This window comes from Ixodes scapularis, unplaced genomic scaffold (assembly GCF_016920785.2).
Source record: "Ixodes scapularis isolate PalLabHiFi unplaced genomic scaffold, ASM1692078v2 PGA_scaffold5__190_contigs__length_132052651, whole genome shotgun sequence".
NCBI classification, from domain to species: domain Eukaryota; kingdom Metazoa; phylum Arthropoda; class Arachnida; order Ixodida; family Ixodidae; genus Ixodes; species Ixodes scapularis.
In genome coordinates, this window is record NW_024609880.1 from 72479922 (window position 1) to 72505491 (window position 25570).

Below are 25570 nucleotides of genomic sequence, written 5' to 3' on the forward strand. Positions count from 1 at the left end.
GTGTGAGCTTATCGAAGCACTTTTATGGTGCTTAACAGAGGGGCACGTCTCGAATGATTTAACCTGAAGTATTTGACCCCATCTTGGCAAAAGAACATTTGTCTAAAACAAGGGTGGTGCAAGCTGCGGCTCGCGAGCCACATGCGGCTTTTCGCGTGTTAAAGTGCGGCTCGCGGCTCCCTCCCTCCCCCCCCCCCCCTCCCCCTTCCACTTCCGCGCCTCCCTCCCGGTCACACAAGCACTTCCCCAAATGAAGAAATGGAACGCGTTTTACATCAAAAGACAGGTTGCGGTTTGGTAGTCTTATGCTACTGCTATCTTACGTACACTTTGAGTTCTTTTGACTCGGATTGATTGAAAGTAGGTCGAGGTTTGTTTTTAGCCCATATGACAAAAGTTTGTCCCCCCACTCCCCCGCGGCTCTTGGAAGTTTCGTGGTTCTGCTTGCGGCTCTTAGGCCGGGTCAGCCTGGCCACCCCTGGTCTAAAACATACACCAGCTGCGATACGTTGCTTATTGCTTTTATAAAAAGAGCGTACCGAGATAATTTTTGATAAATGGGACGTTGATACCCAAAAACCTAATAAAAGGCATTTGCAATTTTTTTATATAAACGAGATCAAATAGAAGGCATTCATAACCCTAATATTATATGAAATACAACGCATTTTTCTGTCGCATAGAAGAGGCAAATCGCTCGTCCAGCAGTAAAGCTCACAAAGGTTGTCTTACCTTTGCTGTGCGCAGAGGCGGAAAAGCTTTCTAGGCGCTCCAAGCGTTAGTGCGCTTTTATACCCGTGGCTGTGTCGGAAGTTAAGCGGAACGCTGCCAATAGCTGAGCCTGGGTTTCCCATGTGACGGACACGATGTCAACGTCACGCGCCCAGGGGAGGTATCAACTCCCACGCAACTTGCCCCTTCCCCGGCATTGCGTAGTGGTTGACAGAAGGACGGCTAGATGGAAGCGTTTTGTCGTCCGGTGCGATTACGTCATAGCCAGGTCGGCAGCACGAAGGCTCTAAGCAGACTTGCACCGTACGCATTACAAGTAATAAAATTACTTGTAACCATTACTATTTGTCCAAGGGACCCCCCCCCCCCCCCCCCCCGGGCACACGCCTTTTTTTTTTTTTTTATGAGATGACAAAAATAAAATTTGCTTCTTTTTTTTTCCAAACGGAAAAAATAAAGATTTTTTACAGAGCTGTAGGAAACGAAGTCAATCTCTTTCTATGTACAATTTTTGTGGAATGTCCGTCTTTTGTTTTGTTTTCGAGCTGGGACTGGGAGTGGGATGCCCCAGGGAAGCCACAGTACGTGACAAAGGCCGTTCAGGGCGAAGTTTGAGGAAGCAGAATGTAGCTTTGTGAGTCCTTCGTTCAAACTAGCCCCCTCACGCACACACAAACAGAAATAAAAAAAATTAAAAAATCCTGCTGAGGGTACCTATCGCAGCCCGTAGGAGAACCAGAACCGAAGAATGCCAAAAGCGGATGCAAAATATAACAAGGACAGTCGAAATAGTGCCCTATTTCTTCTACGTGGCCTTCGTGACAAGCAATGTTTCGAGTTGAGAAGTGGTCGGGGCGATCTATTCCGCTAATGGATACTACACATGATCCGTTTCAAATCCTGGAGCTGCTGCTCTTTTGTATAACATGCGAGCTCATCCACATATGAATAATAAAATGAGCGACGCAAACTTTGAGCGACAACCCTTGCTCAAGCTTAACAAGATCCCCCCCCCCCCCCCCACACACACACACACACTGGCGAACGCCCAAATCATTAAACGTCTTCAAACGAATTCTATGCTTGTGTCCGCATTGTGAAGGTGCAACGACCATGAAGAGGGAGCCAGTTTTTGTTCTTCAATACTTGTGCAAATGTGAAATATAGGTTGGAAGTGGTTCATTGTTATGAGCGCTAAAGATGTGTCTTCACACAATAAAGTAATCGGAAAAGTAACGATTACTTCTTTAGGTAATGTCCAATTACTTTTGCCGTCGAGTAATCAAGTAATCTAATCTTAATACTTTCTAGCCAAGAGTAATAGTAATTGTAATCGATTACTTTTTTTAGTAACGTGTACAAGACTGGCACTAAGTTTACTCCTTGAGGGACGTTGGCAAGCCCAACGAGCTTGCAGGGGACGATGAAAAGGGATATTGCTGGTATCTTCCCAGAGCTGCGCTGGTAACGCTATGCCTCCGAGGACAGTCCCACAGCTCCAGAATTTAAAACGGGCAAAATAAATATGCAATCAATGTGGAAACACCCTTCCCTCCCTTTAAAAGAATTGAAACTTCATAAAAACTAACGCGGCGGCATGTTTTAGTTCAGGGAACACGACCTGTATTCGGGTGTAACCAAATATATTGTATAAAAATTCTTATCAGCTTAATGAAATAAAACGTTTCGGAAAAGATGTCTTTAAGTCTTTTACGTGTCACACAAAAATTTCGTACTTTAAAAAAACCCGCAAAAAAAGATTTCTTTTTTTCTTTTTCTTTTTTTTTGGGGGGGGGGGGGGGGGGGGGCGTGGAGGTACGGGAGGAGAACAAAAGCAAACAGTCGGTTCGGTGCTGCGATTCCCATATGGCACCACATGACACATAAACTTAAAACCTTCGGAGAGATGATTGATTAGCCTAAAGGAGATCTTGAAGATCCCAGCGTGTGTCGTAGAGGATATGTGAATATCAGCGTCAACCCGGCTGTTTGGTTCTCTTTTACTCCCACGCATTGAACAAACAAATGTTTTTCTTTTCTTGCATTTTTCCGGAGAAACCGAGACTTACGCAATTCGAGTATGGTAAATACACCACCTAAAGGCAACTTTGTGAAACTTTTCGTTGCACTCAGCTTATTGTCTTACTTAAACGATTGTGTTTACCCTCGAATAACGGTCGAAAACACCCGTAGAGGCGAAAAAGGGATTCCTAAGGAGTATCAGGCACTAAAGCCCCCTGATAATATTTACGCTTTGCGTTTTTTACAAGTACCGTTAACCATCCTTGTGTGAACGCGGAAGAACCGTCTCACGAGAGAGTGCTCTTTCGTGAACACTGTCAAGGCTACTAACACGCGCATGTGTCTTCATGAAGTGCAAAGGCGTGCACAAACCTCATCATATAGTCACATGCTCGTGCCCGTAGCCTTGACAGCATTGCGTACCAAGGATGAAAAGGAGTATAGGTGTTCACAAACCTCTCGAGCCAGGAATACAGCTTTAAAAAAGCTGCAAGGCAGGCCCGCATGGATGCAGACAATTGACCAAGACAAGATTTCAACGTAGGATGAAAGCAAAATTTCATTTGAATGTTATACACAGAACAAACATAGAAACCTAGTTTGTCATTCTGGAATCTCGCTAAAAAACAAGTTCACATGCAAAGTACAAAACACAAAATGATCTTCAATCAATATTCACGACCTGCACATTGGTTACCAAGCTTTGTTAAACAATTAATGACTGCTTTATTACATAAATTAATTACCGTTAAAGGGACACTGAAGTGATTATCACAGAAGTTTGGGCTATTTGGTATAGAGGCATAATTAAAAACAGAAGCGAGCAAAGACAAGGACAAAGTGAAAAGTCACCGACAGGGCACCAACACTGACTCTCACCTAAAGATTTATGTTAGCATCCAATATAAACAGCATACATGCCATACCAAATAATTGAAGGAAAAAAATAAATACATATCATGTGTTCAATACAGGATTGTCACTGATTTTCCCTCCTCGCTTTAAGTATTGCCGCTCTTTATCAGAAAACACGACTATTCGGCTTTACAAATGTACAGTTGCAATAAAGAGGTTGATCTCACAATCAGTCACGTTGACGTTGACGGTAGGCTTGAAGTGTACAAATGTACAGTTGCAATAAAGAGGTTGATCTCACAATCAGTCACGTTGACGTTGACGGTAGGCTTGAAGTGTACAAATGTACAGTTGCAATAAACAGGTTGATCTCACAATCAGTCACGTTGACGTTGACGGTAGGCTTGAAGTTCACCTCAGCCTTCGGGTTCTTGGTCGATAGTCAAAGATCGTCACTTCCGCACCTGGTCAGTTCACCATCGAAGTCCGTCGCTTCGGGAATTGGTTAGCTCACCGTCGAAGTTCGTCGACTCGGGAATCGGTCAGCTCAACTTCGAAGTCCGTCGCTTCCGGAATTGGTCAGCTCACCGTCGAAGTTCGTTGCCTCGGAAATTGGTCAGCTCACCCTCGAAGTCCGTCGCTTCGGGAATTGGTCAGCTCACCGTCGAAGTTCGTTGCCTCGGAAATTGGTCAGCTCACCCTCGAAGTCCGTCGCTTCGGGAATTGGCCAGCTCACCGTCGAAGTCCGTCGCCTCGGGAACTGGTCAGCTCATCCTCGAAGTTCGTCGCTTCGGGAGTTGGTCAGCTCACCGTCGAAGTCCGTCGCTTCGAGAATCAGTCGGCTCACCGTCGAAACTGTGGTTCAGCCCGCCGGTGCCTGCTCGGAGCATCGCCGAGCACAGCCGGTCGCTTCTTCGGATTGCAGCCGAATAGTCCTTGCCGCGAGCTCTTCCCAGCCCGAGCCTATCCGCTCTTCTTCCACCTCTACTTCTTCAATAGCTTATAGGATGACAACCAGCCTGTGCTTATATTGCTACGGTTATTGAGTTTCCTTGAAGTTTTTCAGTGAATGTATCGATGCATTTTATGTATTTTGATTTTGTTAAACTCGTTAAATAAAACTGACTGACATATGCACACACATTGAATCAGACTTGTGCCTACTACTTCAACTATGTAGTGAATTACAAATTTACATTAAAATTAAATTGTTACAATTCTTGGTTGTAAACAATAATTGATTACATACATTGTTACCTGACTGGATTAGTTTTTGTTACTTTAATATAGACACGCAAAGTCATAATTTTTGCTTAGTATTTTAGGCACTAAAGATGTTGGATTCAAAATTGCATACAAATACAACTGGCAGGCTACAGTTTGTCTCACTTTAACAAACTTCTGTGAGTTGCTTGTAATTGTTTGACTGGTGTGTTTGAAGGCCCCACAGGCATTTAGAGAAACCTCTTAGAACTTTCCAAAGGGCATTTGAACCCCTTTAAGAAAAATTGTGATGTGACTCAGAACGCAATAGGGAATCTTAAAGGGTCCCTCAAACCTTTTAAGAAATCTGTGTAGTCCCCCTTACACCTTTCAAAAGGTTTGGACGGGCCCTTTAGACTTTCTGAAAGCCTTTATTAGTGGTTTCATCACGTGTTGATTCGCGATGCCTGCCGCCGGAGAACACCGTACCAAAATAATACGACTGTGTCATCACTTACAAGTGAATGTTGAAAAAGTGCAGTTTAGATTTCTATTTTTTTTTTCAAAACCGCAAAAGTTTTTTTAGTTATATTTTAAATTTTTGTGCTGAGCCAACTTAATTTTCAACAATTGTTGGATCAGAGGGTACTAGATTAAGGTCAACTTCAACTTGGCACGAGCGAGGGCAACACCTGACTTAGAGGAATTGCCACATCGAACGAGCGCTTGCGCAACGTAACTGCCGGTTAGAAAGCAAGAGCTTTCGAACCGGCAGTTATGAAAACGATGGAGGATTGCCAACCAAAAGGAAGCGTTTTTCTGGTGGCGTTCTTAACGACAAAATTTCTCGCCCTGCTGCCGACCGACAAGTAGTCGCTTATTTCTCGGCATTGGGATCGATCAGGAACATTCATGAACTTAAGCGACTTGGAGACACCATGCAAGCGATCAAATGTGCATTTCTCGCATTATACATGACAAACATTCCTCAGTTCTTTCGTTATACCGACGAAAGCCAATCTACGCGGTACACCAACCAGCTTTTGTGTAGTCAGGCCTTGATTTTTTTACATGTCGGTCACCAGCGTGTTCCTTTCAAGGTGATGGCACGCTAAGGATTTATGAAATGCAGACTGTCAGGACTCCATGTGATCTCAAGTCCGCGGCAGCCCTTCCCAGATTCGTTCACAGCAAATAGTAATCATTGTTCGCGATGTTAGGGACTACCCATCGGTATTGGAAGCGCTCTCGTCTCGACGATCCCCATATAACAAAAAACGTATCTTTTCAACATCCTCTTGACCTCAGAGATCTCTTCGCGCACCGCGAATCTCGAATACCATGCACCCCTCTCCCCTCGTACGAGGCAACGAGCTTCAGCCATCACGCACCATAAATCCGGGGTCACACAGCTTATCTATCATACAAAAGACAGTTTGCATTCAGGTTCGAACGCGAGTCACCGCGAGATCCGTGCTTCGAATGCCACATGACAATCAGTTCTAGAAGAAACTGGCACGCGGCATTCGAACCGCGTATACTGCGGCGACTCGAGTTTGCAGACTGTCTTTTGTATGATGTATAAGCAGTGTGACCCCGGTTTAACCGCTCATTCACACTGGAAGCGGATCCGCGTTCGCAAAGCGGTTGCAAACGCGGTTGTATAAAGATTCAGTACAATTGCACGCGCACTTGATGCCATCGAGTGCGCGTGCAATTGTACTGGATCATTATACAACCGCGTTCGCAACCGCTTTGCGAACGCGGATCCGCTTTTATTGTGAATGAGCGGTAAGATTAGAGAGTTTAGAATAGGGGGACCCATCACTTAGGGTCCCCCATGCAGCTTGGGGCATCGCACTGCGCATGCGCGTACAGGCACATCTTTTTAAGACTTTCTTGTGTCGAACAGCGTTTTACTTAATTAGCACGAGATAATTACGAATCAAATTTTAGGTAAAGGGGATCCGCTTATAATAGGAGACTCGAGGTACGGACTCGGGAATCTGTGGCCGCTTGTGTTGGCGTGAGCCCGCTCTGAGCGCGTGGCGCGGACACTTGCTGTGTCGAACACAGAGATGACTCCTGTCCCCTTCCGCTAAGTTTAGCGTGGAAATTTTTCCGCTAAATTTGGCGAGAAAATTTTTCCATAATGCCACGCGCGGTTACGCCCGGTTGCATTATTCCCGTAATGCAACGTGCGCGGTTACGGCGACGCCGACGGCAATGCCGGTCAGTCCGGTAACCGGCGCCTAAAGGCTGAACTCCATGGAACGAATTATGGGACGAATAGCTGGCGAACGCCGCCCGACGGCACGCTCGGTTTGCGCGCGACGTGGCAGCCACTGTGTTGATTCCACGCGCAGTGCAAAAGCTGCCGGGCAAAATTCGTCGGCTATTCGCAACATATACAGCGCTGTGTCTGTGTCCCTCCTTCTACTTGTCCTTGTGTTTGTTTGCGCTGTTTTATTTCTATGTTTACATATTTGCCCCATTGAGTTTAGCCGGGGGGATCGGTGGCCGGAGAAAGAAGAAGACGCCGTTTCGAACGGCCACGTTTTCCATGTTCTCCGGGGAAAATTTATCGGCCGCTGGCCGAGGAAACGTTATGACGTCTGATAACGTCACAGAAGACTACCGGATAATCCTGCCACGTCTGACATCAGGTAACCTGAGCCTGAATTCTGTTTTCTTGCATGGGGACCTCTCGGCGCGCCCGTATCGAGCTCCTGATTTTCGAGACGCCCTACGTGGCATCGTCGAATTGAAGGACGTTGTGAGCCTCGGACAGTTCCAGATGTCTCACGTCTGGATGCTGACGTGCGTCAACGCTGTTACCAAGGCAAAGCTCGTCGCTCAACGAGAGCTCCGCGTGAAAGGCCGAAAGTGCCTCATCATTGACCTGGACAAGCAAGAAGTAAACCTAAAGCTTCTTTGGCTTCCACAGCATCTAGAGGATCGACGAGTTATCGAAGCTCTCGCCCCGTTTGGCAAAGTGCGATCGATCAAGAGAGAAAAATGGAGGTGCAGCGAGCTTGAGCACATGGAGACTCTAAATCGAGAGGTAGTACTGGTATTAGGGGATGGTGTCAATGCCAGTCAGATACCACATCTCCTTCAAGTCTACGGATGCCAGAGCCTCGTCCTTATTCCTGGCCGACCTCCGCTGTGCTTACGCTGCAACAAAGTGGGACATATTCGACGCTACTGTAGAACACCGAGGTGCTCCAACTGCCGGCGGTATGGTCACCAAACCGAGGAGTGTGTCAACGGCGCCACCTATGCGGACATGTTACGACAACGTCAAACACACGAAGATGACACAGCGGCGGAGCTCCTAATGGACGTCAGTGAGGTAGCTGACGTCACCGGGGAATTGCCACCCGTTGAATCGACCCATCCTTCACGAGACGCACGGCCCGGGGACAGTACAGACACCCAGCCATCACAAAACATCGACAAGAATGAAGAATTTCCAGTGTTGCAACCTGCAGCATCCCCAAACACCAGCACCACACAGAATGCGCACGTGGAACCTGATGCGACTCCCGTACCGACTGTCTGCAAGGCTCCGACTACACCTCAGCACGCAGTTAGCGAGGACGGCCCCTCCTCGAGCAGCAGCCAACCACTCAAGCGACCGGCACCGGTTGACACAGAGGCACCTTCGTGTTCAAGCGGGTCCTCAACACTACTCAACCGTGTTGGCGACGGAGACGTCGCCAAAAAGAAGGCATCGGGGTCCCGTGCCAAGCCGAACGCGAAGCCAGGAGCTGCCTAAAGTGTGGCGAGTGTCGTTCAACGCTGAAATGCGGCCTCTATGAGAACGGATAGAAGCTAAGAATATTCCCCTAAATTTCACAACACTAAACGTCCGAGGTCTAAGATCTCGTGCGAGGCAGGTGCAACTTTGTCGGCTCTTGCAACGTGAGCGGCTGGACATTGTTGCGATTCAGGAGACAAAGATAGAGTCAGAGGAGGCCACAACAAGTGCGCTCCAGCCTTTTCTACACAGGTATGAAGTTTGTGTGAGTCACGCTGTGGGGCTATCGGCTGGTTGTTTCTTGTTTCTCCGCAAAGACTTGAACTACACCTCGCTCTCGTACACGGTTGACACTGAAGGTCGTTTTATCTGTTGTGACATTTACTTAGAGGGAATTCACTGGCGGCTGATTTGCGTTTATGCCTATAATGACTCTTCTAGTCGACTTTCACTTTTCCAAAATTTAGATGCTTTTCTTGACACCGACAAATGTATTGTCCTATTTGGCGACTTTAACTGTGTATGCGAAGCCCACGACCGCTCGACGATCAGTCTGAGACGCGACAACAGCAGTATCGCTCTCGAGAATCTTGTGCGCCAACACTGCCTAAGTGACGTCGGTGCTTCTCGAACGCCCATCAATCGCTTCACGCACCTGCAAAGTTCTCGCCACGCACGCCTTGATAGAATATACGTGTCTAGTTGTCTTTTGGAACACACGTTTGAATATTTGGTAACGCCGGTATCCTTCTCTGACCATTGTGTTGTAACTGTGAGGCTAGGCGAGAAACGCCAACAAATATCTAAGCCAAAATGGGCGCTGTGGAAGTTAAACAGCAATATACTTAAAAACAATGACTTTAATGATAGACTAATTACCTGTTTTATGGCTATTCGTAGTAATACCGATCTTTCCATTTTTGCACAGTGGGATAGTTTTAAGCAGGAAGCTAAAAACATCGCAATTGAGTGTGCGTGTATTCAGGCATATCATGAGAAAGCTGACAGGCGTGCACTTACACATAGCCTTCACGAACTGTATGAGCTGGAATGCGAAAAACCAGGTAGTTTTCATGAGGAAATTTGCTTTCTCAAATCTGAGCTCCAACGCCACGAGCTTCAGCGTTACCGAGGAGCGGCTGTGCGATCAAGATGTCAACGCCTTGTGTCGGCCGAACAACCTACTAAAAAGACTTTAGATGACGAGCACAGGCACGCCTTAGCTAAAGAAATTCCGGAGTTGCTATGTAACGGCGCTTACTCAAGAAATACCGAAAACATTATGAACACATTCACACAACATTATCAAAACTTATTTGGTCAGGTCTCCCCCTCATCAAATGAAGAGTATGCGCCTCTCGTTTCACTGCTGCCCAGCTTGAGTGACGAGGACTCCGAACTATTTACTAGACCGTTTTTTCTCAAAGAGATATGCCAGGCCGTGGGGTCTCTTCCTAGCTCGAAGGCACCTGGACCAGATGGCCTCTCAGCAGAATTTTGTAAGCAACACATAGACATGATATGCCCATTCCTCCTTGAACTTTTCACAGCTTCACTTCAGTATGGCAGGTTACCTCCATCGTTTTATCAAAGTCACACCGTGTTAATACCAAAAAGCTCCGACTCCGACAAGTTAAGGACTGTTGAAGGGTATCGCCCAATAGCGCTCTGCAATGTCGATTACAAAATATTTGCCAAAATTCTTACTAAACGTTTACAATGTGCCATTTCAAGAGTGGTTGGAGCTCATCAAACATGCGGGATTAAAGGCCGCACAATCCAGACAAACATTCACGTAGCGCGATCAGTTCTTCATTGCTGTGACAGTTTACAAGATCAAGTAGCCATGCTTCAAATTGACCTAGCAAAAGCTTTCGATCGCGTAAGCCATTTCTTTTTGTTTGCTCTTTTAGAACACATAAACGTAGGAAAGGTCCTCCTTAACGGTATAAAAATATGTTATTCCGAAGCAACAACTCGATTAATAGTTAACGGAGCTCTTTCCAAACCAATTCACCTTCATTCATCTGTAAAGCAAGGATGTCCCTTGTCTCCCCTTCTGTTTGCATTATATTTGGAGCCCCTGTGTTTAAGTATACTGAAAAGTACAGACGTAAAAGGTTATAAATTGTTATCTCGTGAAGTGAAAGTTCTGGCTTATGCCGATGATGTAGCTTTTTTCTGTGTTGATAAGCAAAGTATCGACGCTGCATAACAATTAACCCAGCAATTTTGTAAGGCAGCTGGAGCGCTGGTTAACACCTCCAAGTGCCGTGGACTTTGGTATGGGACTTGGGGGACAATGCCCTCGGATTATGCAGGAATGGCGTGGTCTGGCGTGCCAACTACTTACCTTGGCGCGCCACTAGAATGTGTTCGAAATAGCTCACGCTACTGGACAGAAAGTGTCAAAAATCTTAAGCGCAGAGCGGACATGCTGAAGCCTAATCATCTTTCGGTGTTTGGCCGCGCTACTGCATGTAACATCTTCCTAGTCGCAAAACTGTGGTACGTGCTTCAGGTTATTCACTGTGTCCGAGGACACCTTCAGCGTTTCCATAGGATATTTGCGACCTTTATATGGGACTCTTCATGGGAGCCAATGCGGCGCGACAATCTGTTTCGGTCTATCGAAGCGGGAGGACTAGGCTTAACCCACTTATTTGTACGGAAAATTGTTTCACGTTTCATGTTCCTCAGAACGTCTTCCCACCCGTTCATTAGGACCTTTCTCAAAACTCACTTGATGGATCTCCTCCCTGACCTCGTTGTTTCATCCGACCATGTGGCAATGCCGCGACCTTTTGGCTTTCTCAAAGAAGTCGTCGAAGCTTTTGAGTTTTTGAAAGTGCGTTTTTCTTTGGATTATTTATTCACCGTTTCCAGAAAAGAGCTCTACCATAACCTAATAGATTCGCTATTTCCAGACCCTTTATATCGCAGCCACTATCCAAACAGTACAGATCAAGATGTTTTAAAACGAGTTCGCAGGATGCGCGTTCCCCCGACTGCAAAAACATTTGTCTTTAAGCTTCATACTAACACACTACCCGTAAAACCATGGCTACGTGACAAAGGAATTTTTGTACCGTGGTCGGTCAACTGTCGTTTATGCAACACGCCAGAGACTATTGAGCATTGCTTTATTTTTTGCACAGATGCATACCTTTTCTGGGATGTGCTTCAAAGGACTATCAAAAAGGACTTGTATATCAACGCATACTCTATTCGTTTTCTTCCTGTGGAAGATCCAGACACATTTCCCGCAGATTTTTTTATTTTGCTAGGTATGCATAGTCTCTGGAAGACTCGCATGATAGACAGAAACGCTGAACCACCAAGGACTACCAAATCAAATTTTATCGAAACATGCAATCACGTAATAAGTGTCCTTGATGAACTCGGGGAAAAGCCAAGATGGGACTGGCGACTTGAAAAGTGCCTTTTGTTTCCTGATATCTGATACAGCCGAGTCAGTCCTGCGCACCCGAAGAGCTGTGCAAATTTGTCTGAATTGTAAAAGTGTTGGTGAAAATGTATCTGAATAAGCTTGTATAATCTCAGTGCATTCTCGTTTCATAACTGCAACTATGACCCATGTGCCCACCCGTCTGTGCTTCCATGCAATAAAGAAAAAAAAAAAAAAGGATCGGTGGCCGAGTGGGCTGAAGCGCACACCCAGCTCGACGCGCGTGGAGCGAAAGCTCGCGCTGCAGAACCCAGGGATCCTGGGTTCGAGCCCCACCCCTGCCCGTTTCGATCTGGATGAGCATCGTACCGGCGTGCGGTCGTGTATCACTACTGCGTGGTGCACGTTAAAGACCCCAGCCTAGCGGTTGTACTGCACTGGCTAAATTGCTCATCTACAGCATGTGACTCGTCGCAACTTTAAAGGGGTACTCCGCCGATTTTTGAGCTACCTCAACTAACTATATTCTCTGACTCCCAGGCCTTTACCCTTTCTGGAATGCTATTTAATATCGTGAAATTCATAATAGTTATTGTGAAATCGGCAAATGAAAATGATGCAAAAACAGACATTCAAATATACCCGCCCTTTTCAGGGCCGTGACGTCAGTGGAAGTTCAGCTCGCCAGTCGGGCGAGCAGTCTAAAAAATAGAATATGCCAATTATTTGTTCCGTGCTGGAGCGCGGGGACTGGAGCGAGCTTCCAAGGCATTCATTTGACACCATGAAACTGCTTCAAATCAGTTGGGAACAAATTCTACAGTCCAAAGAGTGAACCCCTGCACTTCCAATGACGTCACTTTTTCATTGTTGCCAGTAGAGACTTTCAGTTTGAAAAACACGGTGAGGACCAAAATTGTAAATTCAATAACTTTGTGAAAAAAAATTATTTTGACCTAATATTTGGGATACTATTTTGGCGATGTTGTTTGGCGAGTTTAGCAAAATTTCAAGCAAATCGGGGACCATGAAGAAATCGGCGGAGTACCCCTTTAATGGCTGACCAACTACACGCTGTATAAATATCCCCACAACCCAATTATTATTATTATTGAGTTCAGCCTTAAGAGCTGCGCTCTAAAAAAGAAAGCTTCAATATGCTTTTTTTAAATATTTATATAGTTTTATTATTCAGCTGTGAGAATGTTTATATTCCTTGCAAGTGCATGCTACGATCCTAAGGTGCCAATCAAGTAACGCAAAAAGTGCATCGTGATGACGCTCGTTGTACTTGTGCGCTTGCTGTGACCGGCTAAACCCGTCGTGCGCTGTAAATGTGGCGTGATCCTGCTCTTTTTTACCAAGAACTACGTATTTCTCCGTGCTTGGAAGAGGGTGCAAAGCTGGGAGATCGATGTCACAAAAACTTTGTCACGGAAGTGACGTCACGGAGATAACACCGGTGCGCCGACCGATTTGCATCGCCGCGCTCCCTGACGGCGCGCCGCGCCTGCCGCCGAGAACCTCGCAGTGCGCAGGCGCGTCCTTTTAATGCGTGAGCACTGTTTAACTACCCTTCCCCTGGATTCCTTGGACATTCTGGCCTCCTAATACGCAGTAGGTATCCGGAGTACAATATTTCAGCTCACATTCTCACACTCCGTCATATTCTCACCCTCCTCGAATGACCTGACGACCTTGACGTCAATCCTCGACGCCACCCTTGAGTTCGTCCTAAAGGTCGTCCTAAACATTGTCTTTGAGGACGTCGTCTGACGTCGTCCTAGGACGCCATCCTCGATATCGTCCTTAAGGTCGTTCTAAAGGTCGTCCTTAAGATCGCACTAGAAATCGCTCTAGACGTCCTCCTCAACGTCGTCTTAGACGTCGTCCTTGAGGTTGTCCTATACGAATGCTATCGCAATTTATAGACAACGAACAATGCGCCTCGAGATTGAACCGTGTCGCCTCCGTGCGGCCGAAATCGGAAGCATGCGAAAGCGGGGATACCGCCGTGCGTCGTCTGCTACAGGCTCACGTTCTGAAGCATGAACCTTGACGACGCAAGTCCGTTTCCGGCTGAGCTGATCCCTCCTCATTAAACGCTTGTTGTTTTTGCTGCCGTTTCTTCCTACTAACGGTCATGGTTGGGTTCCGCGTTTTCGGCGTTTATTTTTTTCCCTCTAAATTGAGGATATTTTTATTTTCAGAGTTAAATGTTTTCCTGCAGATTCTGTGTTTTTGTGTAAATTGGTTATGACTTCACACATTTTCACAAAAAACACTGAATCTGCAGGAGGAAACTAAACCCCGAAAAGAAAAAATACCCCCCATTTCGAGGGGAAAAAAAAAAAAACACCGAAAACGCAGAATTCTAGTTATAGCGTATCGTTTCACATACGCGAAAATTCAGCAAAGCGATTATTATTAAGTCGGATGCTTCCAAAATCTTAGTCAGGGATGAGTAGTATTTCAAATACAAGTATTTGAAATACGTATTTTAAATACTTTTTGTATTTTGCATTTGTATTTAATTACAAATTGGGTAATGTATTTGACGTGTGTATTTAAATACTAAAACGTTCACAGGACTGGCTAAATAAGTGCCTGTGGCAACTTGTGATGCTTTCCAGCCTGATTTCCATCCATATTTTTGCCTGGAACATTCCAAATGTGCGGGTCGTCCATATTTTCGTAACTGGTGCGAGCTGCAACAATAAAAAATTCTCTGGCTATTGCTGCGCGTCTTGGTCGTCTCGGTTCTTCGTTGGTCTATACCAAAATGTAATCGACAAAAAAAAAAAAAGCTGCTGAATCTCTGTACTTTTTTCACCTATTACGTCCAAGCTGATTACATTTTTTTTGTGAATATATATCTATTACGTCACTAGAGCCTCGCACACTAACTCCCGAGTGTGCGATGCAAAATTCAAATGAGATACCCAGAAACCCGTTGCAGGTGCCCTGAAGTCGCTGACGCAAATTTTGAGGAATGTATTTGGAAAAGTATTTGGAGGAGACCAAATACATTTGGTTGTATTTGTTTGTTGTACTTAAATGCTTTTTTTGGAATTGTATTTAGATTTGTAATTAAATACATTTTTGACGAAGTATTTTGTATTTGTATTTTGATACATATTTGCATGTATTTTGCCCATCCCTGATCTTAGTGTTGTGGTTTGTATACAACCGCTGGTCCAATATATGTTTGTTATCTCGCACAAACCATAGCTTTCATAAAACATTGAATGTTGGTTTGAGGTGTGGTTTGATTAACAAAATAATCGGACTGATCGCTATTCTTCAATTGACTAATCAATTGATAAATTCGTTAATTGATAATTCATCAGTCATATTGCATGGACGATGATAAAACTCCACTTTTTTTTATTAATTTTAGTATGTAATTCTCATTTTAATCTTCACATTGTGACGCCTACAGAAATATAAACACGGGAAGCTTGCCTTTTAAAGTGAAATAATTTTTAAGTTATTATTTAAACAGTATAATCACTTTCGATGACAATCACAAGCATGCTGAAGGGGTTTACCGTGCAAGCCTGTGTCATAAAAAATATAAAAACGTGAAAAAATATAAAGTAGGCATTTTTTTTTACTTTTTCATGACTTTCTTCAGCACAAGATTCCAATTAAACGGTAAAAACAAAATCGCAATTAAAGCATCACTCGAATAATATCAAGGTTAATCGATGAACCGCCCAGTCTCGATATGCGTTAGGTGAGGGCGGAGGACGTGATCGCAAAGTTTTGTGAGAGTCGCTAGCCCTCACACTAGCTCACACACAACAGATATATTAAAATAATTTGTTTCACTTGTTTCAGTTGTCCTGCCAACTATCAGTTTCCGGATCGTAACTCTCCTCATCGCAACATAGTAAAATTGTTCCGATTCCGAAAAACTTACCCACACCATGCCACAGTAAAGGGAAACAGTGGCTGCCGCGGAACTCAATAGCACGGTAATTTCTAATACAGCACTAGCTTCTCTTCATGCTAAATATGTATATTACTGAAAAAGTTAAATGTCGGAAAAATAAAGATGCATAGAACCTGCGATTTCACAGCCCACCGTACCCGTATTATGTTATCAGGGTTGCAATTCACTATTTGTTGAATCCCCACGCTGGTGAACCGATAGAACGTTTTTAAAAGAAAGAAATATTTGATATAAATAGTCCAGTTAACCCGGAGTCAGGCATCCGTCATGGTGATCCATGCTTCCCAACGTCTGCCTTGGACAGACGACGCATCTACACGAGTGGGTATTTAAACTTAGGCCGCACGTTGGTAAAATAATTCAATCTTTACTGACGCACCGAATGGTACAACATTCTTTCCGCTCAAATTGCTTTCCCAGCGATACTGTGCGACAAAATAAACGCGAGATTCAACACCGTCTCGCGCGCGAACGTGGAGAGCCCACGGGGCGACAATGCTTCTATTCCCGCTTTGATGATGATGATGAGAGCGCGAAAGTAGCGCTACCTCTAGATCGATCTTGAGGCCAATAGTGGTATCTGAAGCAATTTCTTATCTGCTGGGTTTCTCGTTTGCCCGCTTCAACGCCACGCGCTCCTGTCTCCGGCAGCCCAGAGCCGTGTATTGGGAGAGTTTGGCCAATAGGCGGAGCAAAGGCAGCCGCCAGCGCCGAATATTCCCCCCACGCTTAGAGCGTAAACTAAATTTGTGACACAGCGTCGACCAATCAGGAGAGCGCGACGTCACAATATTGCAAACGACGTTTAAAGCGTGAAATAGAAGCGTTCAATCTCGGCCTCTCGACTCCATCTCACAAATGTCTGCAGTGAAGACAAAGGTACAGGCGCGTGAGCCTAGCTCAGCAAAACGCTTTTGTTTGTACGGGAACTCGTGCATATGAGGCACTTCCCAAAGCCACGCGCTCGTGCCCATGCCTTTGTCTGCACTGCTAGAGCAGCGTCCTGAGACTGGCTGAAAGAAAACAGTGCAAAGGGTGGGGCGCGAGCGTCTTGAGACACGGAGTCCCGCTCGGCTCGTGCGCGCTGGCTTTTGCAGTGCTTTCTTTCCCCGTCTCAGCTGAGAGGCGCTGTTTTTAGCTAGTCGGCCCTCAATTGGAGCGCACGTTCGTTTATTCTGCACTTGAATATTGGCATGACTAAAACCTCACATGCACGAAGTTTTCAGTCACCGAGAGCTAAACCTTTTCACTCTAGCGACGCTAAAACGGCTCAAATTAGTCGTGTCACATATTTAGAGCACACGACCACCGCTAGGGGCTGTTTCGCGGCCTGTGGTTGGCCCCGAGATGCTCGCCTATTCAAACCAATGTATGGACAAACTCTCTCAATAAACGGCTTTGTGGCAGCCGTGATTCCAGAATCTTCGCTCGCCGCTCTGGACAGCGACCGAGCGGCCGAGCTCGCGTCCTCTGCGCCACGGGCATTCATTACTTGTGCCACCCACGCGTAGTTCTACGGAAATTTATACCGCATCGTACACCTATGCACCGACCAGTTTTTTTTAAATTTTTTTTTCGTGATGTTTTTGTTGGTGATATGAAACGCAACAAAAAAAAATCAGGAGCACCATGACGATGCACTTTTAGCGCTGGCTCCTGCGGTTCGTAGCGCGCCTTAGCGGAGGACGGAGCAAACTCATCAAACGCAATAGTCGAGGCCCAATTTCATGGAGCGCACCGATTGGGCTACCACAACGATGACTTAGCGCTTTTTTCGCCGACGTCCGATCGGCGCGCCGCGAACTTTCGGCTCAAACTTTGTGTTTGACGAATTTAGGGCCCCAGGGCTGTGGGGCTGAAGTTTCGTCGCACATACGCAGCGCCACTCGTCCCCTTGGTGAGGCGCGCCCATACTTGCTATAGCAGATAGCAGTACGAGGAGCGGACGACGCGGGAGGCTGGTGCGCTTGTCGGGCTGGCCTCCCGCTTCGTAAAGAAACGTACCAAACTCGAAAGGGCAAGCCACTAGTTATTGTTGTGTAGTCAAATGCCACAGCATCGTATCACACAGAAAGGTAGAGGTGTCTCCCGAAGAGTAATATTCGGTTCCTGGGAGGTAGTTCTAGAAAGGTCGCCAGAAGCACGTATCGCGCACTGTGTGGAGGACAGGATCAATTATTGTTTTTTTCTATCGTGTTGCATGAATCAGTAGTGCAGCTACGTTTACACTCTCAGAAAAAAAATCCGTTCTTGAAACGTTCTTTGACGCCCTATGAACTCTATCAGCTCATGAAAAACGGTTTCGCGCCAATCACTATCGACCCCTAGCGCGCAACTGGGCGCCGAAGAACTCTTTCGCATCAAAGAAGGAGCTTAAAGATAACCTCTTTAAGGTTTCAAGAGGAACGCTTTAAGGGGTGCTTAGAAGGACCTTTGTAGGGTGCAAAAACATGTACAAGCCGAAGATCCCATGCCGTTCTAGCGCGCAGGGGGCATAGTGCTTTAGGCGAAACCGTTCTTCACGAGCTGAAAGAGTTCTTGGATCGTCAAAGAACGTTTTAAGAGCGGAGTTTTTTAGAATGTACTTGTCACGTTAATAGGAAATTTTTGTAGATCACACGCAAGTGTTTTGCGTTGCTTGGTGGAGCCGTCACGTTGAGGGCGGACTGAGTTCGCGCCCACACGACCCGCAATCCGCAGCTAACGTTCTACGATAAGTCTCTAATCTAGTAGCTACAATTTTTTTCCCTAACTGCCGACAAAAAAAAAAAAAAAAAAAAAAAAACTTGAATATGAGGTTTATTTTTTTTAAACAACTAAATTTGAGAGGCAAGCTCACTTTGCTTACCGGCCAATTTTGTTCACCGATGCTTACAAGAGAAAGCGAGCAAGCGGCAAAAGACGCGAACTAAAATGAGGCAAACAATCGAATGCCCAATTGCGCACTGACTTGAAAGCGTAATTGAAAAGAAATTGACGGCTGTTCTCTAATTTTTCTCAATATTATTACAGGGATGTGGTTAGCTAACAACAGGTATAAGTACTTTCCAAGGAACTCTAAAAATGAGACACTAGAACATTCCTGTGTAAAACCAATTAGAGCGTACTGGTAACTTTAGACGTATAAAAGGAAAGTGACATTAAGAAGACCCGAACCGAACACCTTACTAAAGCAAATAACGCAAAATTTATAGGTGAAATTCGATACTAAGTATCTTTTTTGCAAAGAGAGAAAATTAATATTGACAATACTTTTGTGGCGCCGGGTTTCCAGTTGTATAAGGTATAACAACCTAAAGAGCAAACAAAACATTACGCACGGAAATCTTATTTGTAGTAACCCGCAACTGTGTTCAATAATATTATTCTGGTGTCACATCAATAAGTTTAAACAAGAATACAACAGTGCTGGCGCAAATATAAGTCGATTAGCGATCACTCGTTTTACCCATAAAAGTATGAGTGGGTTACTGACGCACGTGCCTGAATTAGGTTTTTACCGATTTGGCAGCGGCAGTACACGTGCGGAAACACAAGGTGTCGCGGTTTGTAGTAAAGGTTTCTAATGATGTCCTTCGACCCGCTTAAAATTCCTGGGAAAAAAAAGACCTGTGTCCGTACTCGCGTCCCGCTTCGGGTTTTGTATATAGATTAACGTTGCGGTCTGGCTATGCATGCCTCGTCATTGACTTCATTCGCAAGAAATAAAGCAGACGCGGCATGCTTCTAGCAGTCGGTAACTCCGACATTCTAAGGTGACTTCTTGTTAGCTGACACGTGGACGGCGAAAGGGCTGTTTGTGGTCTTGAAGTGCAGGGAAGCTTCACCCTGTTCTCCCTAATGCCGAGGTCACACTGCTCATACATCATAGAAAAAACAGTCTGAAAACACGAGTCATCGCAATATATGTGGTTTGAATGCCACGTGCCAAGTGACTTGTTGCCGTAGAGCATTCGAAGCACGGATCTCGCGGTGACTCGCGTTGGAACCTACTTGCAGATTGCATTTTGTACGATGTATAAGCAGTGGGACTCGATCTAAAAGGGGAACGGAAACAAGACCTTAGTTATTATTTCTTTGTTTAGCCAGAAACAACGTTGAATCCGCATCTTAGAAACATCAGTTTTCCGCTCGTAAACGCACGAAAACTAATTTTAAACCGAATAAAACGATTTTTCAATTTCACCCGGTATCAGAATTGACTGCTGGGCTTGTTGGTAATGCATTATAGAGGGCAAGAGCGCAAAAGACACGGACAAGTAGAGAAACAGGACAGGACAGGAAGCGCTTTGTCCTGTCCTGTCCTGTTCTTCTAGTTGTCCGTGTCTTTTGCGCTCTTGTCGTCTATAATGCATCATCTGGTAGTTGGGAGGTACACGTAATTCTAACGTTGAATGCCTCCTGCCTACGGTGTAGGAAGGCTCTTTAGGTGTGGAGACTCCTCTCCTCGCCCCGTCGGAACGGCGAACACATCACGTCCCCTCCTTTCCTATGTTTTCTCCGCCTGGCCCTAGAGGGCGCCAAAACGTTCAGGCCGTCCGGTCGCCGGCCCTCCGCCGAACGAGGGCTAAGTCACCCATTCTCTAAAAATGTAAAAACCAAAGACCCGAATTCGGAAATAGCCAAACATTTGAATGAACGCGCCGACTGCTCTCCAGCCTGGGGAAACGTAAACATTTTAGAAAGGGAAAACAACGACATGAAAATATTAGTAAAAGAGACGATCAGGATAAAGACGTCTGCCGAATGCATCAGTCACATGCTCGGTCGTTGTACTTCTCCGAATTGAAGGAGCCCCGTAGAGGATTGTCTTGCATGCGGTAGACGCAGACACAACAGACTGCCCATCTGTTCAGGGTCGAATTTTGTCTGGCGTTCTCGTGGAATGCAGACGCCTCCGTGGAAGGCAGACGCTTCTCCGGTTTCGGTCGAACGTGCAAAAGGGTTCGAATCGCATAAGAATGCGACAGGACTGCAAAGGAAACAAGCGAGATTCAAAAAGCAGTCTCGAGAAAAGAAGAAAGAGTCCCGACTGCGCGACTCGTAATGTGTAACTCCAAAAGCAGCTATAGAGTGTGTCATACACTAAACAATGTTTGAACAGCGTCTTTTTGTTACAGCGATATTTTTTTTGTTTCTTTTGAAGTTTGTGATGATAATATTATTATACTTATATCAGAAGTGCCATTAATAAAACCGATTTGCTTTCCTTGACGAGTGTGTTTACTGTAAACTTTGGCTGCAATCTGCTACATGCAAATGTAAGTGTACTAACAAAGTGAACCTTTCAAAGAATGCTGCTTTCATTAACCTCTCCGTGCAAAATGTGTAACTTCGTGCCAATTCGGCCAGCAGTTCAATTTAGCAGGACTCAAAGGCTGCCTTAATATGTAAAAGAATAATCACGTTAGCTGCCCCACTTGTTGAAAAAAAAATGTATTAGTCCAGACGAATCAACGGTAATTTGCGAACCCAATATATATATATATTTTAGAAAAGTCATGTGAACGGAGCTCAAAACAATTCAGTTCCTTATTATCCGTTAACAAGGTTTGTGTTAATCATTCTTTATTTTTTTTGCATTCTTTTTTTTTTTTTTCGGTCGCACTCAAGTTATTGTTTACCTGCGCTACAATCAGAATTTATTCATTTTACAGACGCTGACCGACGTTAGTACTGCGCTACGGAGAAAACAAACGACGAAATGTAAGCTAGGTTAGAAATTATCTACAGCAGAGGGATATATATTTTTTGTTCACTCGTAGACCGCCGCGTCGGCTGGTATTAGGGAGTTACTCTTGTTTGTCCGTCTGCCATTTTATGGGTTCTGAAAACTTCAGTGTGCTGAGAGAGATGATAGTTGAATGGCCCCACTTACATACCACATCGTACGCGAACCCGTAGCCACCGGAAAGCAAGCTGCACGCCGAGCAGGCAGCTAGCACAGGCGGCCCGGCGGCGTATAAGCAAACCATATCCCGTACAGCACCTGGCCACGCCCCCTTGTCACGTGACATGACGTCACTTCCGCCAAGGCAATTTGTCATGTCACGTGACCTGACGTCACTTCCGCTCCAAACCGAAACCAGTTGTTTTATTGGTTAGCGAATTGTCACGTGACATGACGTCACTCGCGCCGCTGTGGCAAGGTAAACATGGCGCCCGCCGCCGCCTGAAGCACGAATCGTACGCGGTCGATCATCGGTGCAGTCGCGGCTGAAGCCAGAAACGCTTGAGACGGGAAGCCTACGTGATCGACGCAGTCGCGGCTGAGACGCTGTGAACGCGGTGACGCGAGGGACTCAACACTTGGTGACGCAACTACGCGACGCCCGCAGTATGCGACGTCTCGCATCGTGCTTCTGCACAGGAGTGCGTAAAAGGCGCAAGTACTTCTCTTAGCGTTCTCAACTCGTCGCTTGATAAGAGCGAAGCAAGGTTACTACCAACGCCTACCGCTGGTTTCCGAAGTCGAGCCTTCGGTTTCCAACGTCGGGTCTCGATGTCGCCGCTATTCTTGCCGCGCAGGTTCGTCGCCGACGCGGCGGATGTGAACCATGTCATGCATGAACGCTTGCCTTTTTCGATACGAAAATATGCTCTGTCGTCACGAACGCTTACGCCGACCCACAAGCTGAATTTGAAGTATTGTCAGCATTTTTATTTCGCCTGTACGTTGTCATCGCATCACCGTTACTCGCGGCGACGCAGGTCTTCGTGCTTGCCTTCTAGCGGTGCCGCGGCTCTCCCGACCCAAAATAAAAAAAGCTGCTCTACGCTCGAACCGCAAATTGGGGAAGTGGTAAAGAAATTAGCTTAGTACCGTCAGAAACACTCGTATGACGATAGGCATGCCCAGTGGAACTATGAAGAGAAAAAACAAGAGTGCATACTTTGAACTCGAAAAGTTTTTATTTCACCACATTAAATATATTGTTGCAATGCAGTGCTGGTTTCAAAGAATGCTATTTCCTCAGTCCCTTGCAAAATGGCAAGTTCACACTGAAAAGCAACAGTTTACGTGTACAAAAAGAAGTTCACAAATGGTAATAATAGTTTCTCTCGAGACCTAGGGTAAAGCAAACGGGCATGTCGCCTCAAACGCACATGAAAGCTGTAACTTTGGAAGCTACTACAGCTTTTTCATGTAAAAGCAGCTTCACACACTTGCAACAGCTTATGACCTGTGGCTGACCAGTCAGTCACAAGAGGCTAAAATCGGTTTGATGTCATTCCCTTCGTAAGCAGTTTGCAGGTGAGTGAAACAGCCTTAAAGTGTGACACCTTTCGCTGTAAACACCAATTGTAAACAATAAATAAACCTCTTCTGTTCTTACTTAAGTTGTACCATGTCGGAATTTTACATCACACTTGTGTGCCTGTGAAATTGTGTGTGCATGTGACAAAATGTGAAATTGAGCCCGAAACTGACACGGCTGCAAAATAATCAGTTTTAAGAACTCGTGTCGGATTCAAAATTGCACCCAAAAATCCTGGACACGGAGCAGACGTTTGATTGTATCTGTTCGGATGAGCAGCTGTGTTTTTCCTTTCATTAATCCAGACAGTTCGAATGGATGTAACCTCTGCTTTTGTACATTACATGTGGATATGAGCATAAACAACAGGGGAGGCACCCAGCATTAGCATCAGAAGAATGAAAACAGGTTAGAGAGCAGCTGGACTTAATTCTACTTGTTGGCTGATGAGCTCGTGGACGACATGAAGCGTGGAGTCTTCTGCCGCGCATGTCAACCCTCTGTGTACGCCCCTCTTTCAATCTCTTTTTTTTTTTTTTTTGTCTCCGCTTTTGAGGAGATTTGGGGCTAAGGACGTTGGCAACAGGTCACCGGTTCACACTCGACAAGTGCTTCTGGCGAGTCTGTGCCCAACTACATTGCTGTGCTGCGTCGTGTCGCTCAGCACTGTGAGTAGACATAGTTTTCGTACAAGTTTTTTGACCGGTTAGTTTGTTGGGTGTGTGAAGAAGCGATTTAGCGACACCTTCTCGCTACACCAGATCTCGCTTTCGCTAGGGAAATGTGGGGTTTTCCGTTTGTCGCACACTCCGCAGCAATCGCAAGTTGTTGAGCTCAACAACTTGCGATTGCTGCGGAGTGTGCGACAAACGGAAAACCCCACATTTCCGGGCTCCAGAGACGGCAGAGGTTCGCCACATGGACAAACACCACCTACACAAGGCATGAAACGGTTCATCAATGCCAAGCCGCAGCCCTGGCGGAGGGAAGACATCTTTGAGTATAGCTAGAAAATGTTGCGCACAATGCAAGTAGCTATAATTTTAAACACGCCATTTCTGTGGTGGAAAGAGACTCATCATACATGCGTGCCGTCAGTAGTTGGCCAAATCCAAGCACCACGCTCCGGTAGTGGAATCCATTCATCATCTGGGATCTTTGAACCAAGGTAGAAATCGTCGAAGTTCAAGTAAATGAAATTTTTATCTGCATAGATGGTGAGGCTTGGTCAACAATTGTTCTAAAGAGATAGTGTCGGCTTGGAACGGCAGCAGAGACTTAAACCTAAACTGCTCTCCGAACGTATCCACAATGTAAGTTGGTGGTTCTGGGAAGTGTCAATTTTTCCACGCGGTTCAAGGGAGAGGAGCGTGAGCCACCATTGCTGACCATGAAAAGACGTGGAGCAAGCCTGCTTGAAGGAAACCGGTTTGAAGTATTCGATAAGCTACGTGATGCGTGGGCAACAGACCTTTCTGGAAATATGTGATGCCCCCAGCGTCTACTTTATGCACTGCGACGTCCAGATGTATGGTACGAGGAATTGTCCAAGAAGCGAAGACGTGGCAGAGGGAGAGCAAAACAGAGGGTGTTATGACCACTTTTTTTACCACTCACTCAATTTTTAGCATGTTCTGAGCTCCTAATGATAAGAAAGAGAGAATCGTGCTACTACTACGATATACAAAGCATTCGAGCCGGCACGAGCATACATCCGAAGAGCCCCACAATTCCCTTCTTTGCAAGGTCTTTTGCGGAAAGGTCTATTGCGCATTCAGAAGGGGAGAGAGAGAGAGAGAGGGGGGGTCCAAGAAGATGACAAATTGAAACACTCTTTGTCGAGGCTTGAGAAAGGACGGTCTTGCTCTTGTCTACCGCCTAACACAACACAAAGCACTACTATTTAAGGTGTCCTTCAATTAGCCGAGCCACTCCCACAGACTCAAGGACTGCCAAAATAATTTCCAAGGGTCTTCGAGTAAGGACTTGGCAGACCCACATACTTTCACACTAAATCTAAACTTAAACCCAAGTACCACAAGCGTCGACTTGTTCCTTTGGCCCATGAGCCAAAGGTGTAGTACACCATCACGCAACTCGTGCAACAAGGAATTTTGCCCCCGGTGCGGAAATCTACATGGACTACTCCGGTTGTACCCGTGGGGAAGTCACACGGCGTGATATGGCTATGTGCATGTCATAAACGCATCATTAATCCAGTCTTGAAACAGAAGTCGTACCCACTGCCAACAGCACAGCAAATGTTAACTTGTAGCATAGTCCTTTATTACGCTTCTGGTCACAAACCTTCTCCGTAACGCTATAGGAGGGCTTGGTGTGCGACTACGTGTGGCACTGGAATTGACAAG

At 45.7% G+C, this 25570-nt stretch overlaps 1 protein-coding gene across 1 annotated transcript; it reads left to right on the forward strand.

The window, feature by feature from the left end:
* Nucleotides 1-7447: 7447 nt before the first annotated feature.
* On the forward strand, nt 7448-8593 carry LOC115316411 (the record flags this gene model as incomplete). The annotated part of the gene is made up of 1 exon (XM_029975789.2): nt 7448-8593. A coding segment is annotated over one exon (1146 nt), but the record flags the coding sequence as incomplete, so codon positions are not given.
* Between the last annotated feature and the right edge of the window lie 16977 nt (nt 8594-25570).